This window comes from Crocodylus porosus, unplaced genomic scaffold (assembly GCF_001723895.1).
Source record: "Crocodylus porosus isolate Cpor-Errol unplaced genomic scaffold, CroPor_comp1, whole genome shotgun sequence".
In the NCBI taxonomy this organism is placed as follows: Eukaryota; Metazoa; Chordata; order Crocodylia; family Crocodylidae; genus Crocodylus; species Crocodylus porosus.
Window position 1 is genome coordinate 9505606 of NW_017728921.1, and position 17889 is coordinate 9523494.

At 40.8% G+C, this 17889-nt stretch overlaps 1 protein-coding gene across 2 annotated transcripts in view; it reads left to right on the forward strand.

Moving 5' to 3' along the window:
- The window catches only part of ADGRD1 (adhesion G protein-coupled receptor D1), a 237448-nt gene that overhangs the window by 113722 nt on the left and 105837 nt on the right, over positions 1-17889 (forward strand). For both annotated transcript variants that reach the window (XM_019538967.1, XM_019538968.1), the window contains 2 exons: positions 12675-12748; positions 16525-16648. In XM_019538967.1, the coding sequence (XP_019394512.1) occupies positions 12675-12748; positions 16525-16648 (198 nt within the window). The remainder of the gene's footprint in view (positions 1-12674; positions 12749-16524; positions 16649-17889) is intronic.

The following is a 17889-nucleotide window of genomic DNA, read 5'->3' on the forward strand; positions in this document are numbered from 1 at the left end:
GGGCCTAACACCAGCAGGATGCTGGCAAATGCTGTTGAATGCCACACCAAGTCCCTATAAAAAGCAGAGAGATCATGGTGTTTCCTCCAGTAGTTGGGATTTTGATGATTTAGGATTTCAGTCTCTCAGTCCTTGTGCTCCCTGAATATAAAGGGCCAGGAGTTTCTCTGCCTGTATATGTAGAAAAACAAACAGGTGAGGACTTACTGTCCTTTGTCTTCTCTCCTTTGCTGATTTCAAAACACAGGACATCTTGGTTCCTTGACTGCAATATCTTTGGACCAACAACTTTGCCGCCTTGTTTGCAGAATGACCTGCAACAGTGTGCTGCTCCATAGAGGATAAACATTAGCTGATTCTTATGCTTATGATTTTCAGTCTTGTGGGAAACGAATACATTTGCTAATCCCACCTGCTGAAGCTTAATGTCAAAGAATCAAGTAAAACCAAAACAAGAGTGTGGCAGTGAATGCTGTATTTGCTGCTGCTTGTGGTAGTTTCCTGATGCCCTTGAACTCAGTCTTTCTGCCATTGCTGATGCTTGTCCTGATGGCATTTTCAATTTCATAATGGAGTATTACACTATGAGATGTGGGTGCACTGAATCTAATTTTCCCAGAATTTGAGTGCTTTCAGGTCAGAATCACCTGCAAGTCTCCCAAAACGGGCAGGATGCCCGATAGACCACAAAGAGAAAGTTCTGCGTTCCTTTTCCATCTCTGAATAAGCAAACCACTTAAATGCCTGTGCACCATTTTCCCAAGTGAAGATAATACAATTTCTTTACTTCAGAGGGGAACTGCGAGGGTCGGTGTGTGAACGAAGTGCTTTGATGATACAAGTGCAGTCTGAATGTTAACTCTTGAGTGTCTTGCATGGTTCTCGTCTGAGGCACGTGTTCATTATCTAAATAAAATGCTGTAACAAGGGAAACCTGGAGGTCAACTGGGAGAGGAAGCCTTGTGGAAATGTTAGCTAATAGGAACAATATCATAACTTGCTCCTACTCTGAGCATCTTTTCATGGGATTATATTTTGTGCTTGCCTTCTGGCCCCCATTTCAGCACTTGTCATCACATAGATATTGCTTCCTTCTTAGACTGTCTGTGGGACCTGACAGCTGCATGGCAAAGGAGAAACTTTCTGTGAGTGCTACTATAGCAGGTGATGGGTAAGAAGACCCAGCTGTTTATCTAACCCTGCAAAACCAGAATCAAAGAGGTAATATGTCCATTCTTAAACCGGCTTGTCAGTTTGCCAAGCCATCTAATTTAATCCTAGTTAGTAGGCTACCATGAAAACCAACAGGAGAGGAGAAATAAGCAAGTGCAGGAGAAACATGTGTTTTTCATTGTATAAAATGAGACATTTCAATTAATAACATCAGGTAGCAGAAGACAGAACAACAACAAAAATACCAGTGTCAAACCTCCTCAGTAACAGTCTAACAGCTTGGCAAAATCACCACAAATGTGTACCAGCACGGGCACAAAATCTTAGCCTTATTATGGTGAGGGTAATGAAAAGTATTGACATTTCATTTATCCGTCCAAAAAAAGAAATGACATGTTCCAGAGAGTCAGCTGAATAGACATTAGCAAAGCTGCTGGATGTGATGCACAAACAACTTTGTCCTTGTTAAAGCTGGCTCTTTCCAGATCCAATTAAGAGTGCATAATAATGTAAGCAAACCATTGCGAGAAACGTAACATTAAGTCAGGTTAGAAGCCAGCTTTAATAAGTAGAATCCCACATTGTGCTTTTTGGAAGAAGGAAGCCTACAGAAGAAAGTAGACATAGGTTGGGCTTTTGAATACCCGCAGGTAAGACAGTATATTTGGGGGTTTGATTTAGTTCTGTCTGAAAATTAGCTGCTTCTTCGCCCATTTAACTCTGAGGTGATATAAAAAACCAAAGTGTACAAGACTGAAAGGGCAGTTTCATGCTGGGAAAGTGGCTGTAAAAATGATGTTATGCCTCATAATAAGTTCCTCTTCTGGTATGCTCACAAGTAAAAGGAAGGGTAGCTGGTTGTTTCCCCACCCTATGCCCTGGCTCTGCAAGCTCATCACAGATTTTGAAAGATATTTTGGGACCTTTTCATCTCATGCATATTTTTGCATTAGGCTTAAAGATTTGTCTATAAGGGAGGAAAGAGAAGGTAGTGCCACCATTGCTGAATAATGGTTTTTCGCTGGTTCTCCATGTGGACACTCATTCTGCCTGGAGTGCCCTAGAAAGGTTTAGCTGAAAGCACAAAAAAGTCCTTACAGGGCGGGGAATAAAGGTGTCCTCACAGGGAACTAATTTGAAATAAATATTCCACTTGAAATAGACTGTTTCCCATGTAATAACTTTCCCATGAATCCCCTGTCTAGACAAGCCTTACATTATGCTGTCAATGGCATCTTTAGAGTCTGGTTGCTGTAATTAGTTTTGCACAGGTGCGACTGAATGGAAATTATGACCTGATCCAATGCTCCTTTGAAGGCCACGTAAAGGTTCCCAGTGAAGCTGGGATTTGGCTCCTACTAACTGGTTATGATTTTTCTGCCCAAGGAATAGGAACAGCTTGCTCACTCTCAACTGAGAGTGGACATGGAAGAAAAGCTAAAAGAAGTAAAATAAATAAATAAATAAATAAATTAGCATATGTTATTGTGTACAAGCGGGACTAAAAGCCGGGCTCCCAAATCCGTCTTTGAGTACCTTCAATAATATGCCAATTTTGCACTAAGCACCCGCTGAAGTCTATGCCTAAATATGAATGAAAAAAGTTTTAGGCGCAAATTCTTGAAAAGCTTCGTCTGCACTTTTCTAAATGTACACAGGGAGCAGCTCTATTGAGAAAGAAGGTGAGTTGTTAATGCTCCTTCTGTCACTTCTCTACACTTTAAGGAATGCAGGTTCTTTGAGGAGTCAATGTATTGGGCTTCAGGGCAGGGAGAAGTAGTGGGGAGTGACAGAAAACATGGGACGCAATCCTTCAGTCCCCAGTACTTCTTACACGCATATGGTTTGAGATTGAAGAACTGAGCCCCATTTCTCCTGGATTTTCATTAGAAACTTTCAGATCTTGTATTTACTACTCTAGCCCTTAGTTGCTAACCAACTTTAATTTCTAAAGTTGCTTATCCTGCAGTTTCTATTTGTGCAAAACTGCCACTGAAGTCAACTCTAACTTTCTAATGAAAATGAATCTATACCTTGTTATGGCTACTTTTCAGTACTTCTGTTTGTCTCATTTATTACCAAGATTTACAACAACGTTGTGAGTGTTATTAATCCAGACTGAAATCAATAGGAGTTTGGCATTAATTTTACACTGTAGTGTTGGGTCCTAACTAGTTCTGGCTTCAAAATAATTTAGAACAGAAGCATCTGTTACTGCCTGTAGACTATAGTAGGCCTTACGTTGCTCAATGGCAACATGGCACAGCATTTTCTTGCATTTGCTTGACCGAAGTTTGGGTAAGAGAGGAAGGGGAAAAAATGACTAGACCAGATGATGTCACAAGGTTTGATCCATTTTAGGAAGATTCAAGAAAGATGGAATTGGAAAGAATAGGTTTGAGGCCTCACTAAGGTCACTTAAAGTACATTTAGTGGTTAGACAAGACTTAATTTAGATGGGATATAGCTTATATGGGAGATAAAAGTTGGAATATGAATATTAATTAGAGTAGCACATATTGGGAATGCTTTTTTTAACCTCATTTAGTAAGCTTTCTGATATTTTAGCTAAGCCATTGAGTATAAATATGTTGGTTCATCTCAGAATCTTTAATCTTCAGTCTTGAACTACAGTTCTTGCTCATTTGCAGATGAACTAAGCTAAGAACTCCTTTAAAACTTATTGTGAAACCTAGGTGAAAAGTCCTTTTCCCTGACAGGCTGGCCACCTGTTAGAGGCTTTGAAAAACTTTAGGACTTAGAAATTTGAATATTAATTTGCTTTCAAATATCAATGAAATGGTTATATATTTAGATAATTGTTCACTTTATAAATATTTAATCAGTTGCTTGATATGCCTTATCTGTACTGTTTGGCTATCTACATCATTTCTGTATTATTAAATTTGTTATTAAAAATTATCTATGTTTATAGATGTGAGTATTTAATGGTGGTGAGACTGGCTCTGAACGTTTCTCAGTTCTCTGAATATATCTGGGTGTCAACAGGCCTCATATTGGCAAAATACTCATTTACCTACCAAACCCAGAACAGAAGGGGAATGGGGAGAAAGGGGAAATAACATGTCTGTTCTTCATGTTTTAAGGAATGGCAGGAAGTAATGCCAACTTCCTACGCTTCTATGGATGCATATGAGCAAGAGGTTTGATTTGTGGGTCTGATCAGGATGCTTTGAGTCAGGAATTCCTGAATTCACATCCCATAGCACTGACTCATTTTGGAGCAGTCATTTGATCTCTGATTTTTTCAGATGCTCTTAAGCATATTCTTATTTCCCAACTCATGAGTAATCCCTGGCTGATATCGATTGGCTACTGAAAGTTAAACACATGCATCTTTTTACAACTGGGCATGAATCTCTCGACCGCAACTTCCCTAGCTTTCAGATGAGGATCACACCTTTTGGTGCATCAAGTGGGTCAGTTAATAAGCTATAAAGTACTAATTATTGTTTGCAAAGCTGCAAAAATTACTCAGACTCCAAATTCCCATCCCACACCCTCCTCTGCAGACCCAGTCTTACTCAATGTTGCAAGTGCAGGCACTCTGAGAAAATATTTGATTAATTTCTATTAAAACCAATTGTGCATAAGGTGGTCTGGACATAACTGTTGTTTTCCTTTCCTTCATTACTTGACACTGCATTTTGTGAACTGCTCAGAGTGAGCCCAACTAACACATGCGTTATCTTGGGTGGGGCTGTAAAATCTGAAAACTCAGCTAAAAACCATGCCAGGAATTTAAACCCAAGTCTGGAGAGATTTCAGAGCTGGGGATTTTTAACTCTTAGGTTACAGTCATTTTCTACTCTCAGAAGGACTTTGTTCCCAGCCTCCTTTTGAAGAATAAAATCTGTCTATTAATGTACTACTGTATCTATTTAGCACCTGGTAATGAGGACAAGGAGGATAACATGACTATTATTATTTCTTATACGTGATACAATTGTTTTTAGAGTCTCGATCAGCAGTCAGGATCCTTTTAAGCTAGATAGTGAATATACAGTAAAGCTAGAGACAGACATTACACATAAACTGGTTTAAGAGATCAGAAATTGGTTTAAACCTGTAACAGAACAGAAGTTCAGTGCACATAAACCAGTCTGAAGATGCCTGAAACCAATTTGAGATAAGCCTGGTTGAATGTGGCATCAGACTTAACTGATTTGGGTCAAACCGGTTTATGCAGTGTCTGTCCCAGACCCCTTCCTGGTATAACTTTAAACCAGAGTCCCCCAGCATCCCAAATGCTTTGCAGGCATGGGCAGTGCTCTCTGCTCCAGAGCGGGACTGGCCCAGCCCCTCTGCTCCTTGTGGAAGGGAAGGGAGGGCTGCTGTAGCACCCGTTGGCTCCTAGCCTAGGCCACTGCAGACATGTGCCTGCATTTCTTCAGTCCAGAGGGGATGTCTGTACAGTTACAAACTGGTTCCGCCTAGACTAACTTGCAAAGATTGAATCAATTCAGGCTCAGGCGTTTTGAATGTTTGTCCCTAGGCTAAGACACAAGTCTCAGCCCCAAGCAGGTTAAAGTCTAGGCCAGGGGTTGCCAGCCTCTTTGGAGAGGTTGGCTGAAATGTAGTAATGCTGCTTGTTTTAAGTCAGGCCAGCACTTCCAATCTGGCTACTGCCCACAGGTGGCAGCAGCGTTGGCAGCGGGAGCATGGTGGTGGTGAGTGGGGGGCAGGCTGAGTGGCGACTACATGCAGGTGGCTGTGGCGACAACAGCGGCGAGGGTGGGCCGAGCAGGAACCACCCACAGGCAGCCGCAGTGGTGTCGGGAGTGAAGGGGAGAGGTGGCGAGCGGCAACCACCCACAGATGCCAGCGGCAACATCAGCAGCAACCAATCGGGGGTGGGGGGCACGTGCCCCTGCTATGCATCGCCTATGATACTAGTCTTACTCTGTGAATACATGTCAGTCCCCCATAAACCACCAGCAAGTGCTCCAGGGACCAAGTACATTCAACAGACTGTGCACTTGGAGAAGACAGTGATGTATAAAAATGGGCTGGGTGTTTTCCTTAGTCCAGCACTTCAGGAAAGCTAACTGAGATGTTTTTAAATGGATGGCTCTTGTTATAAAAAAGCTACCGTCCACTTCTCCTCCCCGCAGGCAGACAGGACATTTGGTACTGCATACATCCAGAACTAATCAAACATACATTGCAAGGTACAATGATCGAACACCAGAATTCAGAAGGCTGTCCCCCTTTTCCTTTTCCTTATCCTCTCCTCCCTCTTTTTTCCCCCTAAACCAGAACACTGGTTTAGAAGCAGATAAGATGGTTTTCATTCTGCTGCCCACACTCTCTGTCATCACTTTTCAATCCTGCATACCTGCCTCCTGGACACAGCAGCTGTTAAAAGCACAATTCAAAGAATCGGGGAAGGTCACTGACATGTAGCAGTTTATGAACAAAATTCCTGCAGAAATTTTGTGCGTTGATTGCTTCTTACCTCAGGCAAAAGGAAATTTGAAAGCAATCTATGTTCACTATTACGGCAAGCTGTTCCAATCATAGCCTCTAAGATTTCACCATTTTTATTCCTTATGTGACTTGTCTATCACAGGCTTCCATGCTTTGCAGCATCCTAGGATTTTGTAACCCATCCTGGTACTCTTGGCAGTGTTCCTGTTGATCCTTGGGCCAAACTTTTTCATTGGCTAGTCCTAGAACCACAGCTGGAGTAAAGTGGCTCAGCTGACTTAGCCCAGTGAAAGCTCTGGCTTTAATCCTTAATAAATTATATTCTAGTATAGAAGAACGGAATTGCAATTTTCCATTATGTGGATGACTTCTTTTTAGGGCACAATCTAGCAACGGACTGTGAATACAATGGTTTTGGAGGACTAAGACTAGGTTCTGGTGCACTAAGCTGTTTCTTTAAAATATCTAACTGCCTAAAACAAATGTGACCAGCCTGTAAAGCGGACAGTTATTCTGAGCCCTTTGTTGCACTCTGTGGGTAAATGTACTTCAGTTCTTTCAGGCAATCAGGAAAATGCAAAGGAAATATTATATTAGGTGAGAGAACCTAGTCAATTAAGCATGTCATCCTCGACATGGACAGTAATCCAGGATAGCTGAAATCCTTGTGAGGAACACAGGAAAAAGTTGGGAAAATGCTTAAAGGTTGATTACACTCCAAGCTGATCTTCTTCGTAGGCTGAATTCTCAGCCCATGTAAACAGGCCCCAGTCCATTAGCGGTGCACAGAGCTACCCCCGTGTACACCAGCTGTGGATCTGCCTCCCTGAGTTCTGGTTTTTTGCAAATGAGAAAAGTATCTGCCAAAGTGGAAGGCAGGTGCCCTCTTCACTTTGCAGCTGCCACTGCACAGCTCGGTATCTGTTTGCTTTTTAAAATAAAGAGGAAAAAAGAACCTAACTTCACAAAGGCTCACCCCACCCCTCGCTTGGCCATTCTCCAAAACATCCAGCTGGCTGGGGCTATTTGTCTTCTGCAGTTGTATATTCCTGAAGTCTTAATACATTTTCCAGAAGTCTCCCAGCCCCTTTTTTGTAACCCCGTTTCATCAGCTTCCTGTGTAGCGCCTGGGCTTCTAATTGTCATCATTCCCCAGCACGCACCAAGTATCCCCCAGAGACGCAATGAATTCTTGCTGCTTAGTTTTTAAGTAGCAAGAATTTACCAAGATCCCTGATTTGTGTGAAGAGCACTGGAAAATAACGCATGGCACCAAACAAAGTTTGCAGAGGTATTGTTTCTTAAGTGGCATTATCCTTCCCCAGGGTATCTGAAACACAATGGATGCTGCACTGATACTACACTATCCTTTAGGGTGATGAAGATGTTCTTCCTCTCTTTCTTTTGTGACTATTGAAGGAACAACATTTCTCAAGCAAAAAGACTTTAATACCTATGGTTTTAATATGCAAGTACAATGGAGAAAGGCTAATCAAGTCCCTTCACATGCATCCACATAAGGCCCCCACCGTGCCCTGCCCTTATACCTGATACTAACCATCAGTTTTACTAACGATTCTGCTTAGTGCTAGATGCATCCATGAAAACACACGTGCAAATCAATCAACCTTGTTTTGCATGCCAGATCCTCTCGCTAAAGATGTCACCACACAACATCAATGCAAAGGACATACATTCCCACTGTATCCATAATTTCTCTTAAAAACATTATTCATTGTGTGTGATCTGGCTTCCTATTCTTCCTGAATAAAATTGCTCATAGTGGACTTTTTCTAAGAGCAAAGCTAACATTTCCCCATGAATTAATATGCTGCAGCATTTATGGAGTGGTCACTTAATTGTCCATGTCCCAAGATCCAAAAAACCCAGGCACAACAGGAATCAGAGTCTCAGAAGCCATCTCTTTCTATAATTTAAATTTCTTGTATAGCAGCATGCTTGCTCTCTTCAAGCCAGGGAGATCTGCATAAACTTTTTTCCTGAGAAGTTATAAACACTCAGGTGACATAATTTGTTAATGTAAAAACCTGCTTGTATATGAAATCATCTGGTATCAATGTCATTAAATCAATATTAGTAAAGTTACAGGATCTAGGTTACATAAGAGCCATCAAACTCAGTTATACTTAAAAAAAATGGTATTGAAACACAAATCAATTTGTTTTTCCTACATCAGCAGGTATTAACTTTTCCTGATGGTGAGCTATCAGAGATCAATAAGAACTTTTTCCCCTTTGTAGGCAATTTCTTACACTGGAGAAATTCCTATTTTAATGATTAAGTATTGTGGTAGAGTCTTAATGAAGTCCACGTATTTGTGAGTGGTTTACAGAGGGTGGAGTTATTGTTAACAACTCAGAAACAACTAGATCACGTTACCCTTGTGCGGGGTGCCCAGGATCTGCTTTGTCAAATAGTGCCGCTCATATCAGAAGGACTGCTGGCAAATTAAGATAATCACCCCCAAGAGTAAATGCACCACAACTGGGCCCATAACTCAGATCACTGCTGTTCAGTTATGCCAAAATCTATGTAAAATTCTTAAAGGAGAATGACTTTGCGAGCGCGCCTACATGAGACGCTTACTGCTCATTACTACGCCGCAGTAACTTATTAGTGCTGTGCAGTAACATCGCAGGGCACAAAACATGATATGACGCTTCTGCACAGTATTAGCGAGCTACTGTGCAGTCAGAGTCACCAGGAAGCTCTGTGGGGACGCTACTGCACAGCGACGCTGGTTACTGCGCTGTCATTTAGTACTCGCGTCTGCAAGTCCTAAAGGACTGCGCAGTCAGCGTCTCATGTAGATGTGGCCTGGGTGAGATACTTCGCTGAAGTTGTTCCAGTAAAGTCACAAGTTGCATACAGGTTTTATTTTTCTTTTCCTATGTCTTTTTTTGGGTCTTTGCTAGGAATGTACCATTTTACGTAAGCTAAAATAGTTAAAAAAAACTAGGACAAGAATTAAAAGCACAGCAACAAAATAAAGACAATATTCAAGATGTATGTAATAAGTCTCGATTGACCCTGCCGAGGGTCTAGAAAGACCATCCTGCTATTTGTCACTGTTATGCACACAAAAATATTGGACAGACTCAGAACTCAAGTAAGCTGACACCTTTGCATAGACACATTGACAAATGTAGCTGTGCATCTGTTCTCTCTCTCTCTCTCCATATATGCGCACATGTAGGTAGCAGTATAGACTATAGTAGGTTAGACATCATGTGGCCTCACTCAGTCTGCTGCTTTGAAGTTTGTTATATTTAGGTTTAAAGCTAAATTTGCTTTGACAGGAGAGACAATCGTTTGTTTATTCATTTTCCAGAGGGAGGCACATTTGGGTTTTATTTGTGCAAAATGCTTAACTAAAATACACAATTGAAGCACTGTATCTTATTAACTACAATATATAACTGAAGCAATGACCCTCAAGAGTCCTTTCCCTTTAGTCAATTAAGAATTAAGACTTAGCTAGAACTATCTTGCAAATGCAGGATGACTGTTACCATCTGAGTTTAGCTTGCTATAGGAAATCTTTTATTTTTAAGCCATCCTGTCTCTCACTGTCATACAAGGGAAATGATTTGTCATAGGAACCACTCTAAGATTTCTTTCAATTCCCTTCTTCAAGAGAGCAATAGGCATGATGGACACAATATAATACACATAATGGCCAGAACATTAGCTTAGGTTCTGCTCTATGCCCTGACTGCTGGTGGAATGAAATAAACTCTCCCAAGGAAACTCAAGACTATATGAAATCACAGAAAGCAGCTTTCAAGCTGTTGGTTGTGGCCCATTAGTCTTCTGCAGTTCCCTAACTCTCTTGGTCTGCAGAAATAGTTCAGGATCCAAGTACTGGAAGCAAGGCTGTTAGAAGGGAAGCAGTTCACAATGTGAAAAGTTTAGAAACGGTATCATTGGAGTATTCGTGTGGCAATAGGTCCTTCTAAAAGAAATGTGACAATTAGGATTAAAAACATTTGCAAAATATGGAAGCTGTGAACCAGACCCTGTGGGCAGGCAGGAGTGTCAGGATCTTAATATACACCAGAAAACAAGAAGGGGATCTTTAGCTGTGATTAATCAACCACATTGGCTCTTCTGCAGTCATACTCCCTGCTTCGCCCTGTGAAAGAAAGTGGCACAGTGGGTGTAGGGGTTAGATTGGACCATTTTCTGACAGGTCATGCTGTCATAGTGGCGTCTTGAGGGCCATTACTAACAGTCCCCAGCATTTATATAGTTCTATGAGTGGTTTAAGCACTGTCTGGATAATTAGTAAATCGCTGTGAGGATGGTGATACATATCATTACCCATTTACAGGTGGGGAAAATGAGATTTGGAGCCAATGCAACTTGTCCAAGGGATAGCATGAGGCCAGCATTAGAAAATACACCCACTTAATTTCCAGCTCTGGGTTCAGTTTTGCAAACTGTGCTGGTTCTCATTACAGCCGTGCTCTCCCTACCCACTGGTTTGACCTGTTTGCGGTCAGCTTGACTCTTGACCACTCCCAGAGGAAGAGAGCCAGAGCGGTGAAAGCAGAGAGCTGTGTTCCCAAAGCTTTGCACCAAGCTTGATCCTGACACCGTTGAGGCTTTAGCACTTGAGAGAACCCCTGATGGAGAAAAAGGGGCATTTGGATAGCACGTGAGAAGATTCTGTAGAATTATTGCTTCTTTAGGAAGGCAAGGGGGAATGAGATGATGCTTCCCCCCACCTCAGGTTCTTTGCCAACTTTGTTACTCATTTTTAAGATGAAGATGTAGAGAAATGATTGTACGTAGCACCCGTCAAATAACTGTGCAGCACAGTGCGCACCTGTCAAGTAGAACAGAAATTTCCATTAAAATTATCTAGAGAGGAGAGTCAAGAACAGTTAGTAAATGCCCTTATCTGTTGGATAGATATTTGGAGGCTGTAAACCCTAGAAGTATGTTGAAATTCAATAGCGATCCTCCTGGACAAGATAGGAAGTTCTTTGTTATGAACTGGTTTGGGGGTCTCTGTGTTGCCTGTGCTTGACACCTCTTGTAGCCGTGAAGAGGGAAACCGCATCAGAAATGTCTTGTATGCACTTGATTTTCAGACCTCTGTGAAGTTTCTTTTAAGTACAAAACCAGGAGAGCAGTGCTTGCTTATCTTGTGGTTTGAGAGCAGCGCCGGCCTGGTGTGGTAATGTTCGGACCACTGTTAGTTTATCAGTAACTTGCTTATGCAACAAGTCCTAAAAGTAACCTGGAGGTGAGATCTAGTTCAGTCCTGAGATTCTGTACGTCATGAATGTGGCAGTGAATTGAAGATGGAAAAGGCCTTTGAAAGCAGATTGTAGCAGATTTTGTGCCTGATTCTCCAGTCTGTGACTATGTGAGTGGAGTTAAGCTGGCATAAAATCGTTGTAACATAGCGGAAAAGCCCTTCTGAATGGAGAAGGTTGAATCAGCAAGTAGTCAATTTGGAGAAGTGCTAGAGTGCTGCCTAAATGCCAAACTCTTAAAACCAAACCTTGGAAACTGGTTTTATTATATGTTTAATAACAATCACCATTCTGCAGATTAAACGCCTACTAATCCTTGCAATACATGACTTTCACTGATATTCACCATAACGTTTTATGGCTGTTTTGGGTAGTTGACAAGCATGTTTAACTTTGTGCACAGTGGGTCTATTAGAGCTTTGTTACTGTCTTAAATAGGACAAGGATTTCAGCAAATGGGTCAGCTCACTCTATGTAAAATTCAGCGTGTGGAACTCACAACGTGTAACATTCAGATTTAACATTTAAATTAAAACTGAAGGCTTTTCACAGCTGGGGTTTGAGCACATAGCACTAGGAATAAAATACTGTTGGACAAAATCTGCTTTCAGTTACACTCTGTTAATCTGGATTAATTCTACCGAAGGCAGTGAAATAATGAAAATTGACACTAGCTAAACAGAGGGCAGAATTCGGCCCTTTTAATGTTTGCATTTATTATTAGCTTTTTCTCCCTTATAATTTCTATTTTTCTTCTTTCAGGCTCCCTGGCAATATAGTCAAGCAGTGAATAAAAGCAACAAAGTTTACCTTTACTGTGCATTTCTGGACTATAGGTATGTGTTGTAATTCTGAACATCTTTACTGTGATCTGCTTAAACTAATTATTTCTGACAAATTTGACAGTATCTCTGCGGCCTACTTGACAGATATTCTCTTTGTTCCCTATATTCATAGGATTTGTTAAAGTAATGAAACCACAGGATGTATACCAAAAATAGCTTCAAAGTCGTCTTTTACTATAGGCATGGCATTTCTCATTTTATTTGATGCTGTCTGGATAAGGTGGATTATTGAGAGAATCAACAGTTTGGGGATGAAACCAACCTATGAGGGCTGATTCTGTTCATATTTCTGCGGGTTTTATGATAGTTTTACCCATTAGGCCAGAAACTTGGATGTCGTCATTTGGCATAGCTCCACCAGAGTCATTGTTTTCACTGGACTTATGCTTGATTCACTCCGGTAAAACGAGATCAAAATGAGACCCATTTTTAAGCAACGAGTTGTGCCTGACAGATATTTATTGATGAAGTAAGCTGCCACAGGGTTAAAGTGTACGTACATTTTCACATCTTCACACATATTTACATCTTCAATTTATGTTGCAGCGAGTAAACAGCAATTACCCACAAACGGTGGTTATTTTTCTGGTAACTTTAGATAGCTATTTATAGTATAATTTATGTGTTTGGTTTTTCCAAATGTGATGAGTTTCTGAGCGAATTGTGCAATGATACTAACTGAGAACTTATGAGAATTTAGCAGGGATGAACGTTTTTTAAAACTGAAACAGTAGCAATACTTGATACTATTTTGTGATACCTCCTATCCAAATTTTGTATGGACAGAATCGGCATGCTTGTTTTATTAAAATTTCATTGCAGATATGTTGAGCTGTCCCAGATGTCTGTACTCATTTCGTGTTATGATTATTCATAAATTGTAATAAATTAAAAACATGCTTTATTGAAGTTTATTTAATATGGTTTGGGGCAGCACTCCCATATCATGTTCTTTTAGGGATAGGCCACTTGAGGCATTGCCTGAGGACCAATGACTATAATGAAAATCTGTCCTTCCAAAATGAGCTTTATTTATGTCAAGATACTCTTTCTCGCCAACGTATGAGTAATTAGCAGCCAGTCTCTGAATTATTAGCATGTCTTTGGGAAGTCATGGAGGAGAGGAGAGTTCCCAGAGGACAGGCGAAGGGCAAGCATAGTTCCTGTTTTTCAAAATGAGGGGAGAAAGGAGGACCTGGGGAATTATACAACAACCAGGCTTTTTTTTTTTTTTGATCCAGAAAGGTACTAGAACAAATTATTTGACGATCAATTTACAAGCATCTAGTGGGTAATAAAAGTGAGATAAGACAAGAACAAATTGTGTCAAAACAATCTCATTTCCTTCTTTGGTGGGATAGGTGGCCTAGCAGATTATGGAGAAACAATAGATGCAATATATCTTGACTTTAGCAAAACTTTTGACATTATCCCACGTAGCTGTCTCACAAGTAAACTGAGGAAAGATGGTTTAAATGAAATTTTAATAAAGTGGGAGCACAGTTGGTTGAAATACCACAGTTGCAGAGCGTTTCTCTGGCAAACTGGGAAATCACTACAAGTGAGGTCTCTCAAGGGTTTGTCCTGGACCAAGTCATAGTCATTATTTTCAGTGACATTACAGATGAAAGTTACTTGTAATCTCTCTCAGTGGCACCAAGCTGGGAGAGGTTGCAAGCACTTTAGAGGACAGAATTAGAGTTCAGATTGACAAGATAAACTGAACAAATGATCTGACTTCAGCAAGTGAAAAATAGTACTTAACAAATCAAATATTCAGAAGTTCATATGGAATTACTGTTTAGGCAGGAATGATGTAGAAAAGCATTCTGGGGATTCTGGTGCACAGAAAAGTGATTTGAGTTATCAATGATATTTGCCTTTTTCACAAACCAGAGTTACATTCTGAGATGTATTAAGTGCCATACACAAGCAGTGTCACACGTAAGACACGCAAGGGTAATTGCTCCAGTGCACTCAAGAGAGGTGGGGGTCTCAGCTGGAGTACTGTGGACAGTTGTGAGCACCATGGCTTAAGAAAAAAGTAGACAGAGAGGAGCAAAAAGAATAAGATGTTTAGAAAGTGGAAGCACTGAGTTTGGATTGACTTCTGGTAAAAAAGAGAAGACTGAGAAGCTGCACATGCTTTATAATACAAAGGTTTGTTACAAGGGTATGGTGATCAACTGGTCCTCAAGTCCATGGGGAGTATAACAAGAATAAATTGGCTCAATGTGCAGCCAAAAAAACCTTGGTTAAGTATTACAAAAAATCTGGAACAAGCCACCTAAGGAAGTTACACAACTTTCTCACTGGGATATATTTTTTTAAAAAATCATGAATCAGAGATGCCTTCAGGGCATGGAGATGGACAGGATGATCTTTTGAGGTCTATTCTGTTGCCATGTATCTGATTAGTCCAATGCAATGTGTCATTTGGCATTGGTAGAATAGGAACAAACTCAGTCCAGATCTTCACTGGGTATACAGTAATTATTACATGCGAGTCAACTGACATCAGTGAGGCAGGTCTTCAGCATGTACAGATTAGTGCAGTTCCGGTGGCCAGGCCAAACATGCGGTGGTAAGTTGGTATGGTGCCACTGAAGTGAGATAAGTGACTGCTGAATTTGATCTGTAGGTGTTGGCATTCAGTCCTTTTTTCAGACTTAATTTGTCGTGTATCAAACATTGAATTGTACTTTGCTAGGTGGGCAATTCCACTGAAATCAATGGAACGATTCGACCTGAGTGAGGGCGGTGGGAAGAGGCACTTTGTGTCTTGTACTATACACAACTACTTGCCACCAGGAGCTCTGCAAGTAGTTCATAATTTTGCCTTAGAAATAACTATCCCAGAGGAGTGTAACAGTGATTTTCCTTCCTCACCATTAACAAGTCCACAGCAACCATCAGTTTCCATTTTGCAGTATCTCAGTTATGAGGGGTTTTTTCCTGTTTTAAATTTACGGAAAAAACTTCAGCATCCCAGGTAATAAACTTCAACTTTCTAATGGCAATGGCTACATTGATTGAATTCAAGGGAATTAGTGTTGGGACTATATTCTTTCAATTAGCAGAGTGTTTACTCTGTGCTACACTAGAAGAAACTGGGTAAATTAACCCATAATGAACTGCCTTAAGCCATAATTAGTCTGTTACTGGTTCTTTAGCTTGTTAGTATAATGCTTAGCTCAGGTATTTCTATACGATTTACCTGGGTAAATAGGTTCAGTTGGGTACACAAATTACCTAGAGATGGTAATTTGTGTGGAAGACTAAATATTCTTCCATCATGCTAAGTTTCAGCAGCACATGAATTTCAGTGGACATAAGATGCAAATCAGTTCTGGACAGTTCTGTTTTTTTCTTGTGGTGTTTCTTTTGGCTGTATTATAATGTTTGAAAGGTATATTGAAAAGCTGTTGTGACACAAAGCATTCCCTGTACTGATAGCTGCACAGGGTTTTGTCTTTCTGATTTACTTTAAATTTGTAACTCAAATGCAAACTAACCTTCCTTATTTCTTATTGCAACCGCTTCTTTTGTTATTGCATCTGCTTGTTTTATCTAATTTTGTAAAGATGACTTAGTTAAGAAAACCTCTTGGGTATGGAACTAAATTAGTCTTTTATATTATTGTAGCTACTAAGAATCAAAAGGTTTATTAAAAAAAAGTCTCCTACTTAACAGAATTAACATGCAATTGATGTCAGAAAGAGTTAATTTTATTAGGAGTTCCTGTTCAATGTTTGTGTTCTTTGCAGCAATGGAAGTGGTGTCTGGTCTAATGAGGGCTGCGTGCGTGAGAGTGGGGACCTCAACTACTCAGTCTGCCTTTGTAACCACCTCACCAACTTTGCCATTTTGATGCAAGTGGTACCCCTGAAGGTAAGACTAAGAGCTCCAGACTGTGCACAAAGAAGAGTGTCCACTTGTATGGAAAAAATAGATTTCCGACATTCAACCATCCCTAACTTCACACTTGCATTCATGCATTATAAGGAAGTAGAACTGGGCTCATTCTGCCCATCTCACCTTTATTGCAAAATCTGAAACTTGACTTCTGAAATGTTGTTTAAACCTCGATTGCTTGTCTTCATTTTACTTCATTTTTGTAACTGAAATAGAATATGAAATGAGACAGGCGTGATTGTCAGCGAGAATCATGGTGCACTGCACTTAGTTCTCACCCTTTTGACATTACTTTAGGCAAATAAAGCACTAGAGAACATGGTATGTGGAACCGTCTTTTAATGGCCAACTAAGGTGTAGGCTAGAAGGTGAAATAACAGGTCGTTTTCACCCATAGTATAAATGACTCAGTTTCAAGATGGAGATCAGCTGATATATGGCTGTTTAAGAGTTTTGGTGGCTAGAAGGATAGGGGTGCGTGTGTGTTTTGGGGGGGGGTGTTACAACACAAGAAGTATGAGCTTATTTCAACCACCCACCTGATTCAAAAACCTTCTGAGTTACTGATTGATACAGCAGTATCTCTATGCTTTCTACATGTGCTTTCTACATCCTCCCTGCTGCTGTTTTCTCACTTAAATGGCAAATTAGGTCTTGTTTGAGAAGGATAGAGCAAAGTCAAGGATGAAGAGTTGAGAATGAATATCCTCATCTAGAGTTTCTCATCCCACAGTTTCTTTGTACAAAGAGTTAGTGATTGTGCTTTCTCTTCTGTGGAAATATGCAGCCTGTGGATAGGCTTTTTTACTAACTGCTTGTATTACTGAATGGTTTCAGCAGAACTTGGTCAAATGCCAGTTGGCAAAACTAGGACTGTGTTGGCCAAATGAGTCTTCCCACTAACCCTGTCACTGAGCCTTACCAGGAAGTGAGATCCTTGGCAGTTTGCACAAAGATTCTTCACATATGATGGCATCAATACATTGCCTACAAAACAGTGGGCATGTTGGCAACACATAGGGGGCACATGCAGGTGCACATGCACCCACTGAGCATGGTGGTCCACCCCCTGCCAAAAGTGCCACTGACACTGCCGGTGGAGCCCGTGTGCAGTTGCTGCTCGCCTCTGCTGCCAACACTTCAGGCAACATCTGCAGGTAGTCTCCAACTACTTGTCGGTGCTTGCCACCTCCCCCTCCTGCTGCTGGCACTGCCAT